The sequence below is a fragment of the Xenopus tropicalis genome, chromosome 7, assembly GCF_000004195.4.
Source record: "Xenopus tropicalis strain Nigerian chromosome 7, UCB_Xtro_10.0, whole genome shotgun sequence".
Lineage (NCBI taxonomy): Eukaryota > Metazoa > Chordata > Amphibia > Anura > Pipidae > Xenopus > Xenopus tropicalis.
Genome location: NC_030683.2, coordinates 50,359,023 through 50,383,842, shown reverse-complemented (window position 1 = coordinate 50,383,842; position 24,820 = coordinate 50,359,023). Strand labels below are relative to the sequence as shown.

Below are 24,820 nucleotides of genomic sequence, written 5' to 3'. Positions count from 1 at the left end.
ATGATGTAGTTAGTATTTGAAAACGTTTTGAAGAAGTTTAGTCATTGTTTTGTTATTGAATAATTTACATGTTTTGTTCTGCAGCTCTTAGGTTTTAGGTTTGGAGTTTAAACAGCTTAAGCTTTCAAGTAGGCAGTAGTGTTGAAAGTCGGAATGGAAGATGAATAAAAGAGAGGGTTCGAGAGGAAAGATAAGCAATAAAAAAATGAAAATTACAATAAAATTGAAGTCAATCTGTGTATTGGGTTGCCATGGTAAGTGACCCACTTGCCATTACCCTAAAATGGACATACCAGATGTTATTTGCTATTTCTGGGAGATGATTTTGCTTTGTAGGATACTAGTCATAGTACCTTTTTTATCACCATCATTGTCTAGAATACTGTTAGTGCTGGGAAAATGTTATTGGTTGAAATGTTCCAAATTAAACAATACAAGCATATCTAAGCACAAATAAACATTTACCCAAAAGGTGATACAGGTATGGGATCCGTTATCCAGAAACCTGCTATCCAGAAAGCTCCAAATTATGGAAAACTTGTCTCCCATAAACTCCATTTTAATCAAATACTTCAGATTTTTTAAAATGATTTCCTTTTTCTCTGTAAAAATAAAGCAGTGTTTTGTATTTGATCCCAACTAAGATATAATTAATCCTTACTGGATGCTAAATAATCCTATTGAGTTTAATTGATGTTTTATTGATTTTTTAATAGACTTAAGGTATGAAGATCCAAATTACAGAAAGACCCATTATCCGGAATACCCTTGGTCCCAAGCATTCTGGATAACGGGTCCTATACCTGTACTAACATTTGGGGTTCATTTATAAACTAGGCAAATTTGTACAAGGACAGTAACCCATAGCAACCTATCAGTGATTGGCTTTTTTAACCAACTGCAGATCAAGCAGTGAAAACAAAAATGTGATAGGTTGTCATGGGTTACTGCACAGGGGCAAATTTGCCCAATGTTTATAAATAAACCCCATTTTGTAGATAGCCTTCATAAGTCTTTTTTCCAGAGTAAAGGTTCAGCGTTCCGAAGCAAGCAACAGGGCTTATAATTTAGAAGGAAACTATTCCTGCTGAATTAGGGTTACATAAAGGGGAATAACTATGCTTCCCCTATGTCTATGTCCTCTCAACCACAGGGTAATGTCTTCAACTATGTTAGTGAGTTGGGAGACAGGAGATGATAACTATGGCTAGGTCATTTTAATTTGGATTAAAAAGAAAATAATTATAGTTTCATCTTTAAATAATCCTATACATTAAATATATATATATATATATATATATATGTCCCTGAGGAAGAGCACAGTTTGGTGCTCGAAACGTCGGATCTCTTTCAATAAACCTTTTTTGTTTTTTCATAAAGTCCCTACGTGTGCGGTACTCTTTTTGCTTATTATATATATACAGTATATATATATATATATATATATATATTCTGACATGCTGACTGCCTGTACACACAATTTTGGGGGAATTAGCAATGGTAGGCAGGCATGCAGAGGATCTGGAGCATAAGAGACAGGGACACAATACGTGACATCATGTTTCTTTCTCAAAAACATGCTCCCCTCCTGGGATACCAGCTTACCAGCTTCTGGCACACTTAGGCTTCTCACCAAGCCTCAACGTTACGGCACTTAAACACGTGGTCACGGCTCCCTCTGCTCCTTGCAGTGGCAGGCAGCACCCCCAGACCCTCTTGGAGTTCCTCACACAGTCAGGCAACCGTCCTGCCCTGTGCCCTGCTCTGAGACCTTTCTCTGTGACTCCTGGCACTTCGGGTGACTCCTCACTTGGTTACCACTCCCTCTGCTCCTTGCAGTGGCAGGTGGCACCCCCAGCTCCTTTTGGGAGTTTCTAACACAGTCAGGCAGCCTTCCTGCCCTGTGCCCCGCTCTGAGAGTGAACCCCTCTGAGTCCCCAACCTCAATCACCTAACCCCTCTTTCTGTGTAATCCCACAGCCCTTTTATTTGCTGCTCACCTGCAGCCTAATCAGGCAGCTACTTACAGCTGGCCAAATCAACATACTAAACTGTAGTATGGAATGGAGGATCTATCCTGTTAACCCTCCATTTACTCCAGGACTCACTTATCTAACTTTCCCTAATCCGCATGCATGAATAACAGCATTACCTACTGCTAAACCAGGCATTTTCCCTGGTGCTACACGTATCACACCTTTAACAATGGAGGAAAATACACCAAACAGTGTTTTTACTGCTTGTATCTCTCACAATATGTTTTTTAGTGTTAGGCTTATAACACATGGGTAGATGCATTGAAAACATTTATGTCGGACCTGGCAGTGACAAGTGCCAGTGATGTGGCTAAATTACACATGATCCTCTAATTTGGAGCTGCATTGCAAAGGATCAATTTTAGGCAACTTCCTACATTATGCCATCTGCATATAAAGCCATAGACCATGCATCATTTTCAAGACTGTGGTCTTTATTTTAAAAAGCTATTTTCACTACATCTCATAGAGAGTTCAGCTTTCCGACTAACATTAGAATATGCTACAGCTAGCCTTTTTATTTTTAAAAAATTTGTGTAATTGTTGATGGAAAATTACACTAAATATTAGTTCTAAAAAAAACATTTACAATATACAGTAAACAATACAGCAGTCATTGCTAACTGAACCTAAAAGATTTTGCACTGCAATAATATCATAAAAGCCACATGGGTTTCACAGGGTCTACATTTTGATGTAGTAGACACATTTCTCTGAGGGATACCGGCTATAAAACTAAACAGCAACTTAGAAGAAATTATGATAGCAAACATTTTTGTTTAGTTTCCCATGAGATGAAAGAAGAAGTGGCCAAGTTTCTATCCTTGTTGGTGCAATAGGGGTTAACTTTTTTCAACCTGATGTCTGCCAAACACAGTTTTACATATAAGCAATTGCAGCAAAAGCTTAACAAATCTTCAGAGTGCAATTAAGAAGCTGTTCATTGCTCACTATGGAATGCTTACTTCACGGATTTCTTTTTTTTTTTTTTATTGTTTTTTTCCCTTTAATATTATCCAGCATTCCTCATTTGGATAGCACCCAGACAGCCCCTTAGCAAGGTGCACTAAAGATATATGAATGGGAAACTGTTCTCCTAATCAACACTTCCAGAGGAACCTAATCAACACATGCTTCTTAATTTCAGATATGTTTAATAGCTTTTTTAGATGTAATCATAGCAGCCATACACCAAAATGGCAATTATACTTGGGATTAGCATACGTATTAACTGAGAGAAAAAAAAAGCTTCTAGGGTGCTATTAGGTTATACTAGGAAGTATTGGAACGGAACTCCTCAAAAAATAAAGAATTGTTATTTAAAACAGTGCTGCCCTACTTCCTGGTCAGATTGTATCAAAATGATGATGTTCTATCCAGTTTTCTATGAGAAGGCAAAAAAAAATACCTTGGAGGACCACAGTTGGCCCATGGTCTCCCAGTTAGATAGCCATAGATCATTTCAAATGTAATCAAATATTTTATCTATTTTAAGTACATTCTCAACAGCAATTGGAACACTTCGGGGCATCTTCTAAATCACTAGAGCAGGGGTCCCCAACCTTTTTTACTCGTGAGCCACAGTCAAATGTAAAAAGACTTGGAGAGCAACACAAGCATCATAAAAGTTCATGGAGTTGCTAAATAAGGGCTAAGATTGGCTATTAGGCAGCCTCTATGCACACTATCAGCTTACAGGAGACTTTATTTGGTAATAAATCTTCTTTCTATACAACCAAAATTTGACCAAAAGCCAGGAATTAAAGAATAAGCACCTGCTTTGAGGCCACTGGGAGCAACATCCAAGGGGTTGGTGCCACTGGTTGGGGATCACTGCACTAGAGGTTAACTCAAGCCTCAAGCAGCGGTTACCAGTTGCTACTGGTAAAGACTTTTGCTCCTTCCTAAAAGATCCCAAGTAAGTTTCACTCCTATCTTTTAAATTTATTTGATGGAACTAGCTATAATAGGTTTGGCTCTACATAGAGAAACATGATACATTATTTTATCCATTGTAGAGAAAGGCGTTGCTATACAATACTTTGCACTATGTTGAGCAAATAATGCCAAATTAAAGAACACTCCATTTTTAGTTCTTTTAAGGAGTTGTATTCCTTTATATGCTGTGGTTCACGGCTTCGGCAATTTATTCTCTTATGATGCTCTTATGGTTTTTGCACTATAAATTTCTGGGAACTGATACTCTCATCTTAGTAGCACTATTTTTGTTCTGAATGGCAGAATCCCTAGAAATAACTATGGAAACCAGATCATTTACTTATATTAACTTTATTTTTATGTCAGGTAAAATGAACAAATGAAAATGCCTTATTCTGCACTTTTTAAAATTCTTCAGTTACTAGAAAACCTAATAATTTTGTTTAAATATATATATGCTGTTGCTTTTGGTAGGGCTTTAGGGACCAGGTAAAAAATATGCAAGTTTTAAGGCTACAATGAATAAATAGCTGCTCTAACCAATAAAAACCATGTTTCCATGTTTGCCTTTAAGCAGTAAATGCTACCTGCTGTTTGTTGCTTTAGGTGATTAGACCTGTGGAATCTTGTATTACATAACCCCCAAGATTACTAACAACAACAACACTGATTACAAACACACTGTAATAAAATAAGAGGACTTCATCTACTTCAAAGGCAATATTTTTACACATGCAGGATAGAAATAAATGATATGTACAGTAAAATAAAATACATACATACACAGCTGAGGAGATGTAGTGGAACTTATAGCATTCCAGTAAAAGGAAGTGGTGACAGGTAAATTAATTTGACCACCACAATTCTTTGGTAGAGCACCGCATCAGTCATTCAGTTGTCATAGGCCTTACAGTATATGCATGTGGAAAAAGAGAAATACATTTTATCACAATCATTGCTTACTCTTTACAGGCTGACAGCTGTTTTCCTGTAATCCCATAAACCCATTAACCCGTAATGGATATCTTAAAGGAACAGTAACACCAAAAAATGAAAGTGTGTAAAAGTAACTAAAATATAATGTGCTGCTGCTCTGCACTGGTAAAAGTTGTGTGTTTACTTCAGAAAGTCTACTATAATTTATATAAATAAGCTGCTATGTAGCCATGGAGGCAGTCATTCAAAGGAGAAAAGGCACAGGCACATAGCAGATAACAGATAAAACACTATTGTATTCTACAGAGCTTATCTGTTATCTGCTATGTAACCTGTGCCTTTTCTCCTTTTTTCCAGCTTGAATGGCTGCCCCCATGGCTACACAGCAGCTTATTATATAAATTATAGTAGTGTTACTGTAGCAAACACACCAGTTTTACCAGTACAGGGCAACAGTGCATTATATTTTTATTACTTTAAAGCTCTTTCATTTTTTGGTGTTACTGTTCCTTTAAAGGCCGTGGATGATTGGGGGGGGGGGGGCAGTTGTGTTAGTTCAGTTATTACAAAAACCATAAGAAAACCTAACTGTCCCAGAGCAGTCATTTACAATGTGACAATGTATATGAATTTGTAATAATTAAGGTGCAACATAGTGTAATATTTCACTTTGCAGAGTGATCCTATTTGACAAAGTCAGTGAACATTGGTTTTCACTTATTAATTGCTTCTTTATTAAAGATATGCTTGATTAATGCTGCCATGATATTGGGGCATAGTATTCCAGACAAACTCATTTTTATGTATGTTATGGATGAATTGATTTTTTAAACTAATTCTCATAATCAGATTTGTGCTTTTTGTTGCAGACCAAACTAATCAAAATTTTTTTTTTAACCAAATACATTTGGACACATTTTATTCTGATATATCTGATATATCTTTCTATTGCATTATGTGTCTCCAGATATTCTCTAGATTAACCACTCATTCCTCCTTACATGTACACTTACAGAATATTTCCAAAGCAGCTTCCTACCTGTGGAATTCATTACCACACAACATCACTTATCCCTCTACCCTGCAGAGTTTCAAATGTTCCCTTTAAAACTCACATTGTGTGAAGCGTACACACAACCCTATTAACTTCTAACAGCTCCCTTACATAAATCCCCAATTCCCACAATAACACATTAGCCTTCACACATCACATCCTACTTATCCAATATCTCCTCGCTAACAGTCATGACACCTACATCAGTATTTCTCCAACATAAACTTCCCCATACAGCTACATATATTTGTAACTTGTATTTTTAATTTTATACCTTGTGTTTCACTTATTCTTGCCACTATAGATTATAAGCCCTTGTGGGCAGGGACCCTCTTACTATATCAGTTTGGTATGTCAAATATTATGTGCCCTTAGGCAGAACTCACACACAGTCACACTATAGTATAAGGGATACTATAGTATCCCTTATAAAACCAAAAGTCAGCAAAAATCAGTCGTGTTCACCACATGCATCATCTCATCTAAACCTGTGCAGACTTTTGAAAGTTATTGGAATTTTTTTATTGACAATTCTGTGTTTAAACATCAAATAAATATAAATATGAAGCAAGATGCCAAAAAAGGTGCTTCCCTTTAACTTTAATATATACCAAGCAGAATAATCCAAGCAACACAATCCAAAAATAAATGGGAAGCAACTAGAAAAAGATACAAATGGTGCAGCTTGACTGTAGGTGACTTTTCATTGACAGCCTTAATTATTTCTGATTTTGTTATGCATTCATGAATCTGAAACTAGTTTTTCTATAATCTGACTGCTGCTATTACATTTTTCTGCAGGTTGTCTTAAAATAGTAGCATCTGTTATACCATCTGGTACACCTCTTGTAGCTTTGATGGATATGATATCTATTGATTTAGCATTATATTATTTAACCACATTGTATCTCCTTTTAGTTGTTTGTGTTTTGAGCATTTCTAGCATTGTGTAATGTTGTCATATATTATATGGCCAAAGTATGTGGACATCCCTTCTAATTACTGAAATAGGCTATTAAAGAAATATCAATCAATGCCAACAAAGGTGCCACTGCATAAACACAATGATGTTCTTGTGCAGCATGTAAGTATGTAAGTATTGATTGGAAGAACTTGACTGACCTGCTTAGAGTCCTGACTTCAACCCAAATAAATACCTGGATAAAATGGAACTCCAGAGTGAGGCAGGCCTGATTGCCCAACATCAGTTCCCAACCTTACATATAAGTGAAAGTAAATATTGTTGCAAATGTATGTTCCATATAGAGGAAATCTTCTCTAGAAGACCAACATGATATGAATTACCTTGTTTTTTGTTGCAGGTATCCACATAGTTTTTGGCATGTCATATAAATGGACCTGCAATTTTTGTTTGAATGGTTAATTGTTCAGTGTATCAATACAAATGATGTAGCACAACAATATTCACAGATTATTCCATTTGAAGTGTCAGAGGACCATGCACATTCCCTGATCCCCTCTTTTAGTAATTTAGTATGGATGCAATTGCATATATTTGGAAATGCATGGACTTGCATAGTAAAATTTGGTAAAATTTGTATAAATATGGCCACATCAGTCGCATTTCATTGTACTTGTATATTTTACCTAGCATTGGATTTTAGCAGAGTTATTTTGCAGGAAGAATGGCTAAACTTCCATGTGGTTTTAGCACCCCCACACTTGACCCTTTAATGATGGTCTTATGCCTTTAAATATGGGGGTTGGCTTGGACGATTTCTCTCCTTTAAAAGCTGCAAGCAGTGGAGGATTAGGCCTGTGAAACCAATGCTTTGGTCATGGCAATTTCTCTCTCTTATTAAAGCTACTGATAGGGGAGGCTCAACTTGATGTGATGGCTTACCAATTTTATTGTTTTAACTTTGTAACTAAAAAACATTGTTTTTAAAAATACATTCACTTGTATAGATACTAAATTGAAACAGGACCAGGGATTGTGCATTGATCAATTCCCTCTCTTTTGTATGCTTGTAGCACTGTAGTCGCACTTCCATTGTTCTTGTATATTTTAGAAAACCTAATCAGGGAACATGAATATACTGAAACTTTATTCAATAATGCATTGCAATGAGTAGAGCACATCCATTAATGTCCATTACATTAAATAATTGGGCAATTCTACCATAAGTTTTGCTTATAAAACAGTAACCCCACATATTTTGTTGTGACCAAATTGCTTTAGTGATTTTGAGACAAATTGGCCTTGGTTGTAAACAAGTTTCTAATTCCAACCTTTCCATTAATGTCAAGTATGTAAAACTCACCACGTGCAGTTTGGTTATGTTTTGAGTCTTTAATAACCAATAGGTTAACAGCTCTGCCAAGTCCATAATTGTCTATGTCTGTGAATTTGTGACTAATGTTCTTTATCCTGATTCTGTGACTACTGAGATACATTCACAGTTCCTTTATCTGTCAGCTTGTTCGTTATCTTTCAAATAGAGAGAGAATGGTGCAAATAAGAAGAAAATCTTTTACATATATTCTGATTCTGATATAAAAATACATTTTTATGACCAAAAAGAAAATAAAAAAAATCTCAAAGACCAGAAGCACTTCCCCTAAACTATGTGCAAATAAGTGGGCTGCTCATAAAGGAGCAGATAATACAATGTAGCTTTTATGGTCAAGTCTATAAAATGAGAATGACAAAGAGATTAAACCAATAAAATTAAAACAATAGAATGGAAGGTATAAACACCATGGGAATAGTAGAATGTGAAAAGATAAGCTGTAGGCTGTCATTCTGTAATGTGGTTTTGTGCTACAGGGCTACACACATTGCTTTACATATATGATGGGTCAGTATGTCTCTTTGTGGTCCAGCCCTACTTGCTACACCTGATAAATGCTGGAAGCCATCAGTCAAGCAAACTTAGACTATGAATTTGACTATAAAGTCATAGCATGTCAGAATATGATGCCAAAGCTGACAGGAAATACATGACAGCCAAGTACAAAACGTCTCCTTTTTTTTGTTTTATAGCAGTGCCATAATGACCCCAGTATGCTTAAATGGATGATGCAGAGTCATATCTGTAAGAACAGGCAGTGCAACACTAGTCTGTTTAATTCTGATTCTGATATTGCCATAAAATAAATAAGATGTTTGTGGCAGCTGATGAGTCATTGGAAAGAGAGAGTCCAAAAACTGCATAATTATACTGGTAGGGAAATATAATGTTTATTGCACTTATTGTACAGTGCTGCGGAATATGTTGGTGCTTTATAAATAAATGTTAATAATAATAATAATAATAATAATTGCAGTTGCAAAAGGTGTCCCTACAGCTGCCTGTCACTGTGAGAAAGGGACAATCTGTGGTACAGGGCTCTGGTTTCTTCTACACTTCTGTGCAGGGTTTTGTCTCCCAGTAATACTTTCTGTTTGTCACTGAGGTTCTTCTGTGTTGAATAAAAAGCAAAATAGAAAAGTCACTTTGAGTACATTTTTAGGTAGTTATTCCAATTTCTCTAGCTGCAGCAAATAATATTGTTCCTGAAAGACAACTCTACCATTCGTTCTGAGAGGCCTGCATTTTCCTGCCTCTCAATGGCAGTAAAGACATTTCCACTGAGCAAACACAATGGCTCAGCTCCCCTCTGTGTCATTTGCGGGATGTAATTGTAGAGCTGCGCAGCTTTTAGAGGTTAAAAATAACCTGATTTTGGATGGGGAGTGCCAGTGTTTGGAATATAAGGGGAAGTAAACAGCATACCCTCTAAAGATGTTGTTACCATGGAAACTGTCTGTGAAAGCGTCATGAGATGCTAAAACTGGGGTGCTTCTAGTGAAACTATTAACATTTTCAATGCCAATATAAATTGCATTAAGATTTTGTTTGCAGGATACTCTATAAGTAAATAACTAGCTGTAACCCTGTTTTGGCTAGAAAGGCCTTTGTCCAGCTAGAGTGAGCTAGAGCATCATTACATTAGACACAAGGATGGACATTCACTATGTGGAAGGAATAAAGGGGAGGTGTGGTGCAATTTTAACTCACTTTGGCTGTTGTGCTAAAATAAAAATAAAAGATGGCAGAAGGTTCTTGAAGGAAAACAGAACAGATTTATTTGTCCAAAACATAGTCCACAGGGTTAAAGATACTCACAAGCAATAAGGCAGTGCAGCAATAATTAATCAGATGTCAGTACTTCAAGATGAAACAGCACAATGTGACACCATATGGGGACAGCTTAGAAAAGTTTAAGGTTCACCTTGTAGGGTTTCAATACCGCATGTGGTTTGTTTCCCAAAAACGCACATGGATTATAGAGAAACCGATGTCTGATTCCCCAGTTAGTACTGCAGTCCCTTCACTATACATCAGCAGAGCCTAGGGAAGAACTACTCCCTGCTATCAATCCGTGTTGGCTATCCTACTGGCTAGATGACTCACTTTCTTAATAAGTGCTATAACAATTTCTATCTTGTCACTGACTAACCTCATTCATGCGGTCCCTGCTCCCTGACTTTACTAGAGGAGGTGCCTCTCTAGGGCAGAACCCTTTGTTGATCCCAGTCTCCCAATAGCACATCCACCTGGGTCAGCAACTGAAAACCAAAGAGGAACATCCACCCTTAACTAAATGCTATACTAAAGTGTGGCAGAAAGTGGTCATAAGCCTAAGGGCCAATACTAAAAATATGCTAAATAGCATGAATAGATACATGGACATCTATCTATAAATCTATAAATTGCAGTGTACCCCAGACACACAATTCTAAACATTAATTTAGTTTTTTCCTTTTCTTAGCTTAATGCTACCACTGAAAAAGGAAATTTTAAATTTTTTATAAACTACATTATTAACTCTTTATTACATAAACAGAAATATATGACAATCGCTAGTTACTTTTATGAAATTAGGTAAATGTTCTTTAATGAACAAGGGAAAAGTTAGAAAGAAGATGAGTAAATAGAAGAGGGAAAGAAGCAAAAGCCTTGTGCTTTTGATCAACAAAGGTTATTATGACATTAGCTGTGCTAATTCAACACCTGACTATAATATATATATCTTTCCAAGGAAAGGTTAAACAAGAAATCATTTTTTCTGTGAACTACATGAATGTAAAGAATTGTCAGATTTATCATTTGCTGACCACATATACCAGAGTTCTCTGTGATTTTGAGCTACAAACATCCAATGCCAATATTTATTAGCAACATGTCAATGTGATACCATTTAAGACCATTGACTGCTTGGGTGTTAGGCTCAAGCAATCACAACAACAATAATGAAGTTCTCACTGCACTAAACAAACATTTAAAAGGAAACAAAATCAGTGGCCATGATTTTGAATTGCAGTGACCAAGTGCAACCAATCAACGATTTGTTTTAAATCAGCTTAGTGCAGTTAAGAGACTTGATATGTGTCTTATCAGTTACTAAGGGCTGCCACAGAAGTTGTAATTATGTTATTAAATGTATGTAAAAGGATTCCAGCATCCCTTTCCTGGATTCCTAGTTCTCTGTGCAGATGGGTCCTTAATTATGTACAGGTACATGAGGTGTATGGTACCTGAAGATACAATATTAATACCCAGAATGCACAGCTGTCAGTCACTGAAATTATGTCCATGTGTGCTCTAACTTTTTTCTGATATATGTCTCCCTAATTCTGCATACCATGAACTATTTCTGGCAGGCTTGACTGCTATCCTTATGTTTTCTCATACTTACCCAGTAATTATGAATATGTATTTTTGTTGTACTGGCACAGTGCACGAAATTTGTCAGGACAAGCTGAAGTATAGCGCATATGCTGTAAGGTAAATTCAATATGCTTGGTAACAACTTTAAATGGGGCAATGTGAGAATGGATTTAACGGAGACTTAGGGGGACATTTACTAACGCTTTACATGAACGTTCTGTGCGTTCTTTCGAACGCTCTGTGCGTATTTTCGGTGACTTTTTCTTACATTGTGCGTCTTTTTCATACTTTGCGACAAAATTTGTGCGACAAAATCGTATTCATTATCGTGACTTTCCTTGGGCCAGGTTGGACCTGCAGAGTGCCATTGATTCATATGGGAGGAAAATTTGCCTGTGAGCAGTAACACATAGCAACAAATCAATGATGTTTTTTAAGCCATCTGTAGGTAAAACACTGAATGCAGCAATTTAATTGGTTGCCATGGGTTACTCATGAGCAATTTTGCCCAGTGTTCATAATGTCACCTCCCCTTACAAGTGTGGTATACAACTTAAACATTTTTCCCAGCCAAAAGATTTACCACTGTTTCTGAGTGCAGAGCCCTGTGGCTACCCCAACGAATACAACGCTGCTTGCATTTGGCAGTGCTGTATTTATGAGAGGAGAGAGAGGGAGGCACTGATCAGCTGTTATTATAGGCTACAAGGTGTCTCAAAATATACAAGTTTATACAGCTATATATTCACCACTAAATGATAAAGGGAAACTGACCACACAAAACTAGCATAGCTCCTTGAGACAAAATCTGTCAACCATATAGAACAGCTGCATGGGTCTTTTTGGGGCCCTTCTTTTAGCTGTATGGTGTTTTAAATGTTACCCCATGATAGTATCTGGCTGTGTGTTAAGTAGGATTTTTTTCTAATGAATTAACAACCCTTGAAGATTTGGAGGTGACCATGTAAAAGAAGACTTATTATCCTCCAACTCTTTCTATCACTCCCTACATTGGGGGACTTATGACTATTTTACTAATTTATACTCTTTGTATAAAGGGTATGGAAGATATGTATTAGAGTGGCTATAAACAACAGGTCAGCCATTTAAGGTATGTTATTTCAGCTATGATTGTCCCAAATCATAATTTGCCAATTGCCACTTTTACCTTTCTATGGAAAAAACTGATCATTAGTCAAAAATAATGTATTTAATAACTGTTATCTGCAATATCATGTAAACAAATCAGCAGAACAGGCTCTAAAATATCTATTTTAAGAAAAATATATATTTGATGAAGTAATGCTTTATTGATTTATTAGGTGAAATTACAGTTCACAATAGAATAATTCACCCACTTTCTATTTATTATTATGGCATTTTTATTGTCTAAAAATCCCATAGGAATGTTATTCTGTGGTAAACCCTAATTTTGCAGTTTAATAATCTGCTCCAATGTTCCAAAAACACACATACATTTCCACCTAAATTAGCTGACTGCTGATTATTCCAGGATTCTTTTGAGGGAATTTAATACAAGGTACAAGTTTTGAAGGTGCAATAACCCATTGCAAGCAATGAAATCTTTGCTTTTAAGCATGTGACCAGTCAGCTAATTGCTGATTGGTTCCATCTGATGAATAGATCTGTTGCAAACCTTGCATTTATTATGCACTAACCCTGAACTTGATTAATAAAGCTAAATTCTGTTCTCTGTCTGAGAAACACTACAGCATAACTACTGTTTATTTCCTTTTTCTGTGTGCAGTGTTTCAGCATGATAGAAACTTAGTCAAAATAGAAAAACAGTAACAGAAAGTGGTAGTGAATACTAAATATTAAACCATTATGGAAATTTTGGTGCTTCCAAAAATTGTAGAAAGTTTGTTTTTTTCTGCTAGAATTCCCCTACAACTGTCACAAGGGAATTAGATAGCATTTTATAGAACTTTAGTTCCTTTTTCCTCAAACGCTAGCTTGCCAGAAGAGAAAGCAGCCCCCTCCTTTTTTTTCTGCCTCGCCCCCACATTTCCCTCCCCTTGGCACTTTGTAAGCAAAAAACCCCTGCGAAATCCCATACTTACTACAGATGTTAGAAAATCTGCCATTAACACCTAGCCTGCTATGGAAATAATAAAAATTGTTTTCATACTTATACTAGTGGCAGGGAGGGTTGGCATTCAGCAGTATATGTTATGACTGCAAATGCATTCTGTTTTGTGCCCTTATCAGTTTGGCTTTTGCGGAATCTGCCAAAATCTGATATTATTTATAAGTGTAAATTATTGGTCACAACTCTGAAGGTCAGTATTCATAAACAATTTTCACATTGGAGCTGAGAATGCAGAATGCAAATGTCTAGTGACTCAGCCATGGGAAAACACAGCTTATGCCAGTAACGTGAGTCAGTTTGGACTTTCATGAATCATGTACAGTATCGACATCTGCCTATGTCAGTTCAAGCATCAGTTTTTGTAAAGGGCAGATTCAACTTAAGGCATTTTGATGATTTTTAATAGTGCATAATAAATAAAACAAAGCGTAGATGATTATCATTATTTTTGCTTACATTTTTTCATGTTTTGCCTTCAATTTTAAATTGATTTAAATTTTGGTAGACTTTCACTACATCTGCAGCTCCACCCCCATCCATTGCTCAAAAACTGTAATAGTACTAACCACATCTGTGGACATCAATATATACCATGTCTAACCGTCTTCCTACACTAGGGGCACTGAAGCATAGGATGCAGGTAGAGTATAAGCAACATAACCAAGTGATTACTGGGACCTGCACAGGACTGTAGTAGGTTTGGGATATGATGGGAATTGTAGCTGCATAGCTGTAGTTCCCAAGTGGTGTGGTATAGAAGCCCTTAAAGAATAGGGGTCCTGGGAGGTTAGAGCTAGTCCTGAGTTACAGCACTTTGGTATAAAATACAGGGGGCAAGTGATTTTTATAAGGGGCTTTGTTGCAGTAGTTAGTGGAATCAATGGTGACTTGATTCTTCATGCCCGGAGTTTTAATCCAAAAGCTCAGGTACGCTCTATTCCATTTAGCCAAATGACTAAGATTAAAAGGATAATAATTCTGAAATGTTACCTGAAAGAATAAATGATATTAAACAAAAATTTGTTGACAGGGGGATACCCAAGAAATATACTACAGGAAGCGGAAAAGAAACTAAGGGATTTAGACAGAGAAACTTTACTCTAAAACCGATAGAAAGAAGAAAGACAATCTAGTATGTGTCCAAAACTATTGTCAGTATTCTTATAAAATGAATTGGCATCTATTACAAGATGATCTCCAGGTTGGGCACTTGTTTCAAATTAAACCGATTTTTGCCTTTAAGAGAGCAAGGAACTTGAGATAAATTGGTACATGCAGAAACATCAGAACATGGCTTAAAACAAACCTTTCTATCTAAACCAAGTAATAGCACATTTCCATATAGAAATTGTGCCCAGTGTAACAGTGCGATCAAAGGGGATGATGTGATGCATCCAAGTATGGGTAAAGCTATTCCTATTTCGGGGTACCATACCTGCCGTAGAATAGGATAGAATAGCAAAACACAAATCAGATATTTCATTAATTAAAATTTGCTAGACATTTTAAGGAGAAAAATCATAATGCATCCCAATTGAGATTCCAAAGTTTAGAGCATGTCCCGAGATCTAAGAGAGGTGGTAAAAGGGAAAGAATACTTTTGCAACATGAAGCCAGATGGACATAAAGATTAAATGGCCTCAATGAACCGATTGAATACCATTGTTTTTTGTAAATAATATGAAATTGGGGGTATTAGTATACTTCTTATCTCTGTTTCATTTTGGGGCTCTCCAGCTTGGTTTCATCCTTTAGGGCTCTGGCACACGGGGAGATTAGTCGCCCGCAACAAATCTCCCTGTTCGCGGGTGACTAATATCCCCGAATTGCCATCCCACCAGCGACAATGTAAGTCGCCGGTGGGATGGCACACACTGCACAGGCGATTTTGGCAAATCGCCGAAGTTGCAGCGTGAGGCATTTTCGGCGATTTGCTGAAATCCCGCCGCCGTGTGTGCCATCCCACCGGCGACTTACATTGTCGCCAGTGAGATGGCAACTCATGGCAACTCGGGGAGATTAGTCGCGGGCAACTAATCTCCCCGTGTGCCAGAGCCCTTACTGTACTTTTTTGAAAGTGAGAATGAAAATTAGTGGAAATGTGTTCTCATTTTGAGAGATGTGATATATTGTTTTATTGGTAATTAGGTAGGCACATATTTCTAAAAAAAAAAAAAAAACCTTATTTGATGAATAGGTGTATATTGAGTTTGTTTACTCTGTATTATAATTTTTTTGTTTTAGTGAAGCCCTTGAAATTTTCAGTCTTTATGTGCACTCTGCAATAAATGCTTTTGGAGGTATTTTCTACACCAGCAGAAATCATTTTGTGTGCATTTCCCTTTCTTCTTTTTACTTGCAGCAGTTAGTGGAGGCTGGACTCTCCTGGGTGTAGCCAAAGGGGGAAAAGCAAGGTTAAATGTGTAAGTAGGGTGTGTCCAGGATAGGTCTGGGGCTAGGTTTTAGCAAGTAATCTCAGTTCGTTGGGGACATCAGGAAGCTGAGACTTAATTTCAGACTTGATACTTACCATTGGGGTATTTCATTTTAGGACATTTAGTTATGATAACCTGCACTTATATTACTATGTGAGATACTGTTTGATGTAAGAGTATGTTAAAGAAGTATGTAAATAAATAAAACTGCTGCCCTTCCACCCATTTTACCAAGTGTGACTAAAGGTTGATAAGGGAGATGATCTTCTCCTGATATGCTCTGAGGGCAAACGATTGCATTAGAATGACGGGCATAGGTGCCATTGGTTTGGGGACTGCATCAAAGCATCAGCAGCTCCCGATCAGCTGGAAAAATCAAACCTGCCTAATCAAGATCTGCCCGATTTCAGGCCAGATGTTGGTAGGGCAGGCCCGTCGTTTGTGCCCATACACTGGCAGATAAGCTGCCGAATCGGTCTAAAGGACCTATATCATCAGCTAGAAACGGCTCGTGTATGGCCACCTTAACTGGGGTTAGAGTTGTTATGGGAGAAGGGACTTTTCTGCTTCAGAACCATATGGTTTTCATCCTCCTGTGTCTTACTTTCCTGCTCTGTTATGGAGCAGTTTACATTTTTACATATTCAATGGGACATTGAATACAAACATATTAGTTCATTATTTGGGGTTGCTGACCACAGGAGATTTCCAACAGCAGGCAAAAATGAAAAAGCAATCATTTGCAATCAGTATCAAATATATTATTAGGAACTCTTAAAATAAAGCAAAAAGTCTGATTGTGAGATTTACCCTTATTCCTTTTCTCTGAAAAACCTCTCCACAAGATGTGATGAATCACTGAATAATAATAAAATACTATTTGTGCATCATGTGTGAAGAAAGTATAAGAAAAGTCATCACTTACTTAGAATTCAAGCAATCTCTTGTTACATTCTATTATAATCCAAATAACAAAAGATGAGATCTCAGTATATTGCTGGCCAAATGCTAGCAATAGAGATTGGCCAAAGAAGGGTAAATGTAGATATAAGACAATAGCTAATGGCACTCTGCAGCCCATAAATGTAGCTTAGACAGCAAGACATAAAGTGAAAGGGCCACTTTAAAAGAGCAAAGAGTCTGGAGTACAGTAATGAGTTATGTTATAAAATCATGGAAATACTAAATACTCTGCTGCTGGTTCTACACCAAGTTGTACATTCTGAAATTGATTCACCAAATTAATTTGGGTCCTTTCAGAAAAAGCTTAAGAAACACTGTTCTAACAGCAGATACAACAGAGTTCTCAGCTCTGATGGGGCATATTAAGGGGTGTACTTATTAACATTGGAGACAAATATCACTAAAGCAGCCAATCAGCAATAAGATTTAAACAGTCACCTACAATTTAGAAAACAAAAGCAAAGATCTGATTGGTTGCTATGGACAACATCACAGGTGATGTTTGTCGTCAATGTTAATAAATACGCCCCTACATGTAGAGAGCCCACTTACAGTTGACATTGTATTGTCATGAGTATTCTCTTTGGGGCTGTTCTGTTAATATCTGTAGATCATTATTAGTATTATTAGTTACAATGTCATTTTTAACCACCGGATTAGGAAAAAAGTTATTAGCATAACATGGCATAATTAAAACTTATTCTATGTCTTGTCATGTAGATATAGGACAAGGTTGCAGCCACAAATTGTGCTAACCACTGGCCTTCTAGCTATTTCAAAAGTGCTACTCCTATAATCCTGAGACAGAGTATCTTAAAAAGACACCATAACATATATTTTCTTTTTCTAATTTAGAGTTACTTAAATGTATGTAATGTTATATTCAGTTATACAGTCATCTTTTACATCATTCAAATTATACTACAATACTTACAATAGTTACTTTTTATTACTTATTTTTTTATTCAGACCCTCTCCTATTCATATTCCAATCTCTCATTCAAACCACTGTCTGGTTGCTAAGGTAATTTGCCCCCCAGCCACCAGATAGCTGCTGAAATTTCAAACTGGAGAGTTGCTGAGCAAAAAGTAATATAATTAAAAAAACACAAATAATAAAAAATTAATACCAATTACAAGCTGGCTTAGAATATTACTCTCTATATAAAACTAAAAGTTAATTCAAAGGTGAACAACCCCTTTAAGCAAAACAGGACAAACAGGCAAATAGAAGCAAATCCACGTTTGCTCCTGAAGTAGATAATTAAATTAGGCAGGTTATTCGTTATAATACACCAATTTTTTTTTGGGGGGGGCAAGAATGTATATTCATAATATTACCATCTTTCAAATTTAGCAACCTATACTTTAACCTGTTTCATCAGTGGCGCCAATCGCCTTGAGACAGGCCCTGCTAGCACCTCTTGGCTGAATTTAGATAAAAAGAGGATACTGTAAGAAGGCAACAGATCAAATATCCTAATATTAAAACCTCATACAATGTAATTATTAGTTCAATTTGCAGCTAAATACTATTGAAGAAAATAGACCTGAGTGGTTCACAGTAAATGAGGGCCCAGGTTCACTTGATTAGTGTAAAAAAATAGAGCGTAATATATGGAATGGCTGAATTAATACTTTAATTAGTGCATTCTACAGAAAATTGTATGCCTTTTATGTCTCTGAGCACTTGCATGAACAATTACCCAAGTTATTCACCTAAATAATTGACCAGAGGCCAAAACACAAAAGACTTACTCTAGACTGCACTTCCTTCAGTAAATAAAATTTGGGTCTGTTCTTGGGGTTCCAGTTTTAGTGTTTGACCATCAGTTACATTCTGCCTTTTTTAGACCTGTCAACTTGGCTGTCAGATAATGCTGGAAGCTTAAGTTTTGTAAAGCACTGACAGCTGCAACCATGGCTGCCTGCAGGAAATTTTCCAAGGGGGTAGGGGCAAAGTCATGAACCAAATGCAACTCGTGCTCAAAGTCTAAGCCTGTATATAATAATAAGGCGCTAGGGTAATAGGGCTCATTTACATCAACAAGTCCAGTGGGCAACTTATACTTTTCCCTGCAGTAAGTTGTACCTAAAATCACTTTCATTAAACTTCATTATCATTAGATACGCAAGTCAAATTGCACTCTATATACTTCAGTATGGTTGCGTTCGGCGGTGCTCATTCCTTTCTGCCTTCTCTTCCAAATCAGGCACTTCTGTGCCTACAGACGCAGGGGGACCCTGGATCTAAAACCACCTCCGGGCAGAAGCTCCAGGGTTCCCTCAGCACCATTTGTCAATAGACGTGGCACACTTGCAGCAAAATAATAGGTTGCACGTCACTTACATGCTGAATACTCTACATCAGTAATGGAAGCCAATTTTGACCACTCCCCCTTTAAACCACACCCACTTCAAACCACACCCATTTTATCACAATATTGGTAGTGCAGCAAAAACCCAAATGCTTCGTCCTCACTCACACCATCATTCATATGTGAAAGAATTATATTATGTCATATTAAGATGTACCCTTAAATCCATATGCCTCCTCCTCCCCTGTGGAAGCAACTCCCAGCATATAATTACACACCTTAGGGACCATTTCATCGCTATTTCCAACTGCTAACAAACTCCCAAAACAAACCCCTGCCAGGTTCACCTCCCACAGGCAGCATAGGGTAGGCAGAGTATGGCACACACAGGCATCATAGGGCAGGCAGAGTAGCAGAGTATGGCACATACCCTCCCTGCCCTATGCTGCCTGTGTGTGCCATAATCTGCCTGCCCTACCCTGCCTGTGTGTGCCATATCCTCCCTGCCCTACCCTGCCTGTGTGTGCCATACCCTCCCTGCCCTATGATGCCTATGTGCCATACTCTGCCTACCCTATGCTGTCTACACACAGGCAGCATAGGCCAGGCAGTACATACAATGTCTGAGGTGTGACCAGGAGAACAATATGGGTGATTACACGCTGAGCCTGAGGTGTTAACACTGCAGGGGGTAAACAATGCAGAGATTAGAAGGTGTGAACAGTACAGGAGATTCAATTTTTAAACAATACAGGGGATTACAGCCTGAATCTGAGGTGAGAACCATGCATGGGGCCAGTTAATCTCAGTACTGATACCATATAAACTTACACAAAGGTAAGCCATCAAAGTAGTCAGACAGGTGGGGGGCCACACAGAGGGGGGTTGAGGGCCGCATGCGGCCCGCGGGCCGCCAGTTGGACAGCACTGCTCTACATAATGCTAGACAAACAACATTTTTGGTGCAAGTGCTTCTGCTTTGTAATGCAGTGTTGACCCAGTTGCATTCATTTTAGTGAACTGAATGCCACTTTGGTAGGCACAGCACAATTGCATTAGAAAAAAAAAACACCCATTTCCGTCCTCAATGACATTGGAATTCTGGTAAAAAGAAAACTGGAATGCACTTTATTATCAGGTTTATGGGGTGATCTGTAGTAAATTAATTAATTGGTAAAACCCAGCAAGCCATTTGCAGCTTATATAACTTTGTAACTAAGGGGGGTTGTTTAAGTAGAATGTATAAAACATAAAAATATTTTGCACTATGCATAGCACAATAATAAGTGATATAATTTTGGGAAAAGGGCCATCTATGCCTTTCTTCAGTCCTGTTATTCATTGCAGACCAGGTTCAATACCCATATCAGGCCCTCGAGAACTAATCTAATTTCCTTGTACTTCTGGCACCAGTGCTCCATACCCATAATAGTTCAGATGAGAGAAAAGCTGCAGAACATGCCATTGATATTTCAGGCAGCAGGGAAGCAAATAATGCAGACTTCAATCCTTTTTTGTGGAGAAAAAAACAGTTCCCATCTATAGTGTACAGAGGATCCAAGGAAACAGAGGCTCGTGGGTCTCAAAAGCAGGTATGCCTGAATAATATACAATTCTATTCCCTGGAGCACAAGTGCTAGAGCACTAAAGGGCACGTGTGCCCCATGGAATGCTGCACTTTGCACCAAGCAGATAAATATATCCCTAAGTCATTATGACATGTATCAATGATCTTTAGTAAGGTATATTTTTAAGGATGCATAGGGAATATCCAAGGGCTGCTAGGGCAGTGACAGTAAACTCTGGTGGCTGCATAATCAGTTAGATAATTGTAAGACATGCATGACAGCACCTGTACCACAACTATACTGAACAAAGAACCTAGCACAGATAGAGAACTTATCAGCAAAAATGCATATACATAGCACCTCCCCTCTGTATCTTGCTGAGCTACAACACCTATAAGGAAGTGAATTCCAGGTGGAAGCAGGTGGGACTCCTACATCCACAGAACATAAAATAAATAATATTAAACTGTATGTGGTCCAGCTGTACCCAAAAGTTCAATTTAAGCCATAGGGCTGCCAAATCAGCAACTACATATTATCTCAACCGCACCCTCCCCACATCCCTCAGACTACTGTTGAACTACAACACTCGAAATTCTGCTTAGCAATGCTCTTCTGCTGCCCTTGGTCTATACAAAAAAAGTGTATGTAGATGGCTAACCAGCCACTAGTTTATATATATATATATATATTTCATGGTTAATAAATGCTTTATATTTTATATTGAGAAGGATAGATAAATAGGTAAATGTGTCACTCAGTGTTTATTAGCAGGGAGGCAGTTGCTGTGGGGACCTGGGGCACTTCTTCTTGCCCTGCCTGAGGGGAAAAATCCAAAAAGAAGCAAGCCCCACCACCACCCTATCCTTTTCCAATATCTGTATGCCAGTTTTTTTCATGTGGTAGTCAGATTATTTTAAGACAAAGTGGAGCACCATAAAATTCCCTTAAGCAGAAATTCTTTAGTTACAGATCAGCATGCTGTTTAGGGTGGGTCTCAGAGATCCCCTCTTTAGTAAGGTTCATTTTTTCCCTATAATAGAGGTGAATTATTAATTTTAATCAACTCTGAGGCTGCATTCGGATCCAGTCAGGAAAGAAGTAAAGAAACCTTGTGTTAGAGCCACATCCCACCCATGAGGCTTCGGTTTGACAGCTCTGCTGTAGGTTATAAAACCAGAGAAAACACTGAGAACTGCTTTTTGGTCCTTATGCTAATGCCTACAGAATAAGAGCTGGGCTTCCTTCCTATCGTAAGGATGTAGAACCCTGCCTGCAAATGCTTGGTGTGACCTGATGCCTGTCTGGGGAACGTGTCTGAGCAGAATTGCTAATTTCTGTGGTTATTTCCCCTAAAAACCCAGCCTCCCCTGAGCACCTCTGCCCATGCTGCTGTTTGTGCAGTACCAGGAGGAGGAGTTTCTCTGCCTTGTCTAACCTGTTGTGGCTGTTGTGTGGCTGGGGATCTCCTAAAAGGCTGAGCAGGCGGGACTAAATGAAACAGTCAGGCTGCTAAGAGCTTTTATTTTAATGCAGCAAGTACAAGTGAGCTGTGCTCTCTGGGTACGAACGTCCGGCTTAGTCCAAGGCAGGAGAGGACGGAGACAGCCACATCCCTTCTGGTTTTAAGGGAGCTGTTCCTAGTGCGGCTGGCGGGAAGTGAGGCAGCGCTGGGATAATGCTAGTGGCGGTGTAAAGGCTTCGCTACCAAGGCAACGCACCCCTCTTAAATTCCTGGCTTCTGGCTATAACGTCTGGCTGCCTTCATGTGCATGGTGCAGAAAATGAGGGTAAGCAACTCCATCCTATAGGACCGATGGATACATTTATATATTAAATTGTCTTATGTAAAAATGTATGTGAGGGATGTTGTGCTTGTGGGCACTGCATGTTGTACTCACCTAGCAGCTTGAGGGCTACAGATTGGCCCCTTGAGGCATCACCTTAATAATGGATTAAGGGTTTATGTATGTGAGGTGCCTAAAGCTTCAGTTATACAGATTATACCAAAGCATGAAGACTCCAGTCAGGTGATGAACTACGAGTTCTACAAACAGTCGATATTCGTGACCCCACTGGTAAAAAAAAAAAAAAGCCTGGAGGGGGTAAGAGATGTGTTTTCCCTTCTACAGGGCAAGAACAAGTGCAGATTCTCTGCCTCTCTTCTGATAACATTACATCTCTCCCTGCTGCAGCCTGAAACACGCTAGATTGTATCTGAGACTGACTCACGGCCTGCTTATGTGATGTGTGAGTGATGGAAGGGGGTTAGAACATGTGTCTAGGTCAGTGTTTGGGGAGAAGGGGCTGAATCTGCTTTGTGTGTATGAGTGTCAGACTGAGTGTGAGTGTGCTTGCATGTGAGTGTGCATTATTGTGTGTGATTCCCTACCTGTGGCTGCTGCACCAACCAAATCACTATCTGATCTCTTATTAGTTTTTTTTTTTAATTTTTCTATCTTATTAGGTTTTATTGTTTTTTTCCCTTCCCATACAATCTCTTATATTAGAAGAAAGAAAAAAATGAACCCGCTGCTGAACATTTGCAGTGGGCCCATAACTTCGCTGAATAGAGTGGCTATAGGGAAAGCAGATCCCGCAGTATAGGTCCCCACAATTACGGGGTCTGCTTCTTCTATTGTTACACCACTTTGTTTGTGTTGACAAACAAAGTAGCTGATTTTTCTTAGGCACAATTAATTTTAATTAAGAATGTTTTGCTGTTTTGGGGGTCCTCTGGCTGTAATGTTTACTTAAGTCAATTTGTTGGGTACAGCTGGATCGCACACAATGTCATTTATTCTACTTTCTCTGGATGTTTGTGATGAGGGAATCTGTCCTGTTTTGCTTCTTCAAAAAGGACGCTAAACAGCAAAAATTCACAAAAGGCATTGAAGTCAATGGGCGTTTTTTTCGCTGCAAATTTTTCCTTTCCGTGCAACAATTTTTTTTACCGCATAACTTATTTTTGCAGTCATTGGAGTTTATGGGTGCAAAACCTGGAAACCGGAAAAAATTTCGCTCATCACTACTGGATGTTGAAGTCTAACCCGGAAGTAATATCCTTCTGTGAGTTGTAGATTAACAAGAGGCAGAACGAAGTCGAAATATATATACATTTATGCTAATTTGGGGGCCCTCTATCTGTACTGGGTGCTTTGTTCAGTACAGTACAATATATACTGTCACTCCCCCGGTGCCCCTGGATATTCTCTGAGGGGCCACGGGGACTTTATCCCTGTTATTACTTTCTATATGCAGCACTGTAAGTGTAGGGCAATATGGGTATATAACCAGGGCTGCCATGAGTAACAGGACTGGCCCATAAGGATGAAGCCATTTTGCCCAAATTATATAATTTGTTATAGCATTATGCATAGTACAAGGTATTTTTATGTTTTATACAATCTGCTTAAATGGCCCCCTAGTTACAAAGTTATGTAACAAGTGGCTTGCTGGGTTTTGCCAATAAGTTATATTTTTACAAATTATCCCTTAAACCTGATATCGCCTTAGAACCTAGATTTAAGCTGCCAGTTTGGGCCCTTCAGTATCTGCCAGATATTTATCAGGCAAGTTTAAAAGTCCCATGGGGCAGGTACCACACTGACATTTGATGTCCATGGGCCAAACGATCGTATCAACCAGATTTGGCCCAAAATGTAGGGGGTCAAATCCAGAAAAGGTCACGAGTGGATATGTATGACCAGCTAGGAAAACAAGTTGCTTTTGGTTGAAAACTTTACCCTGTCTTGGAAAATGTCCTGCAGAGCCCATAGTA

General features: G+C 38.2%; 1 protein-coding gene across 4 annotated transcripts in view; it reads left to right on the top strand.

The window, feature by feature from the left end:
- The window catches only part of rasgef1a (RasGEF domain family member 1A), a 149,319-nt gene that overhangs the window by 93,044 nt on the left and 31,455 nt on the right, over nt 1-24,820 (top strand). The window contains exon 1 of one of the 4 annotated variants that reach the window (XM_012966704.3): nt 22,461-22,829. The exons of 1 other annotated variant lie outside the window; for it this stretch is intronic. In XM_012966704.3, the coding sequence (XP_012822158.1) occupies nt 22,806-22,829 (24 nt within the window). In that variant the 5' untranslated portion in view covers nt 22,461-22,805. Of the gene's footprint in view, nt 1-22,460; nt 22,830-24,011; nt 24,109-24,820 lie in introns of those variants that run through there. 2 more of the 4 variants (NM_001045710.2, XM_031905154.1) reach the window with 2 other exon arrangements.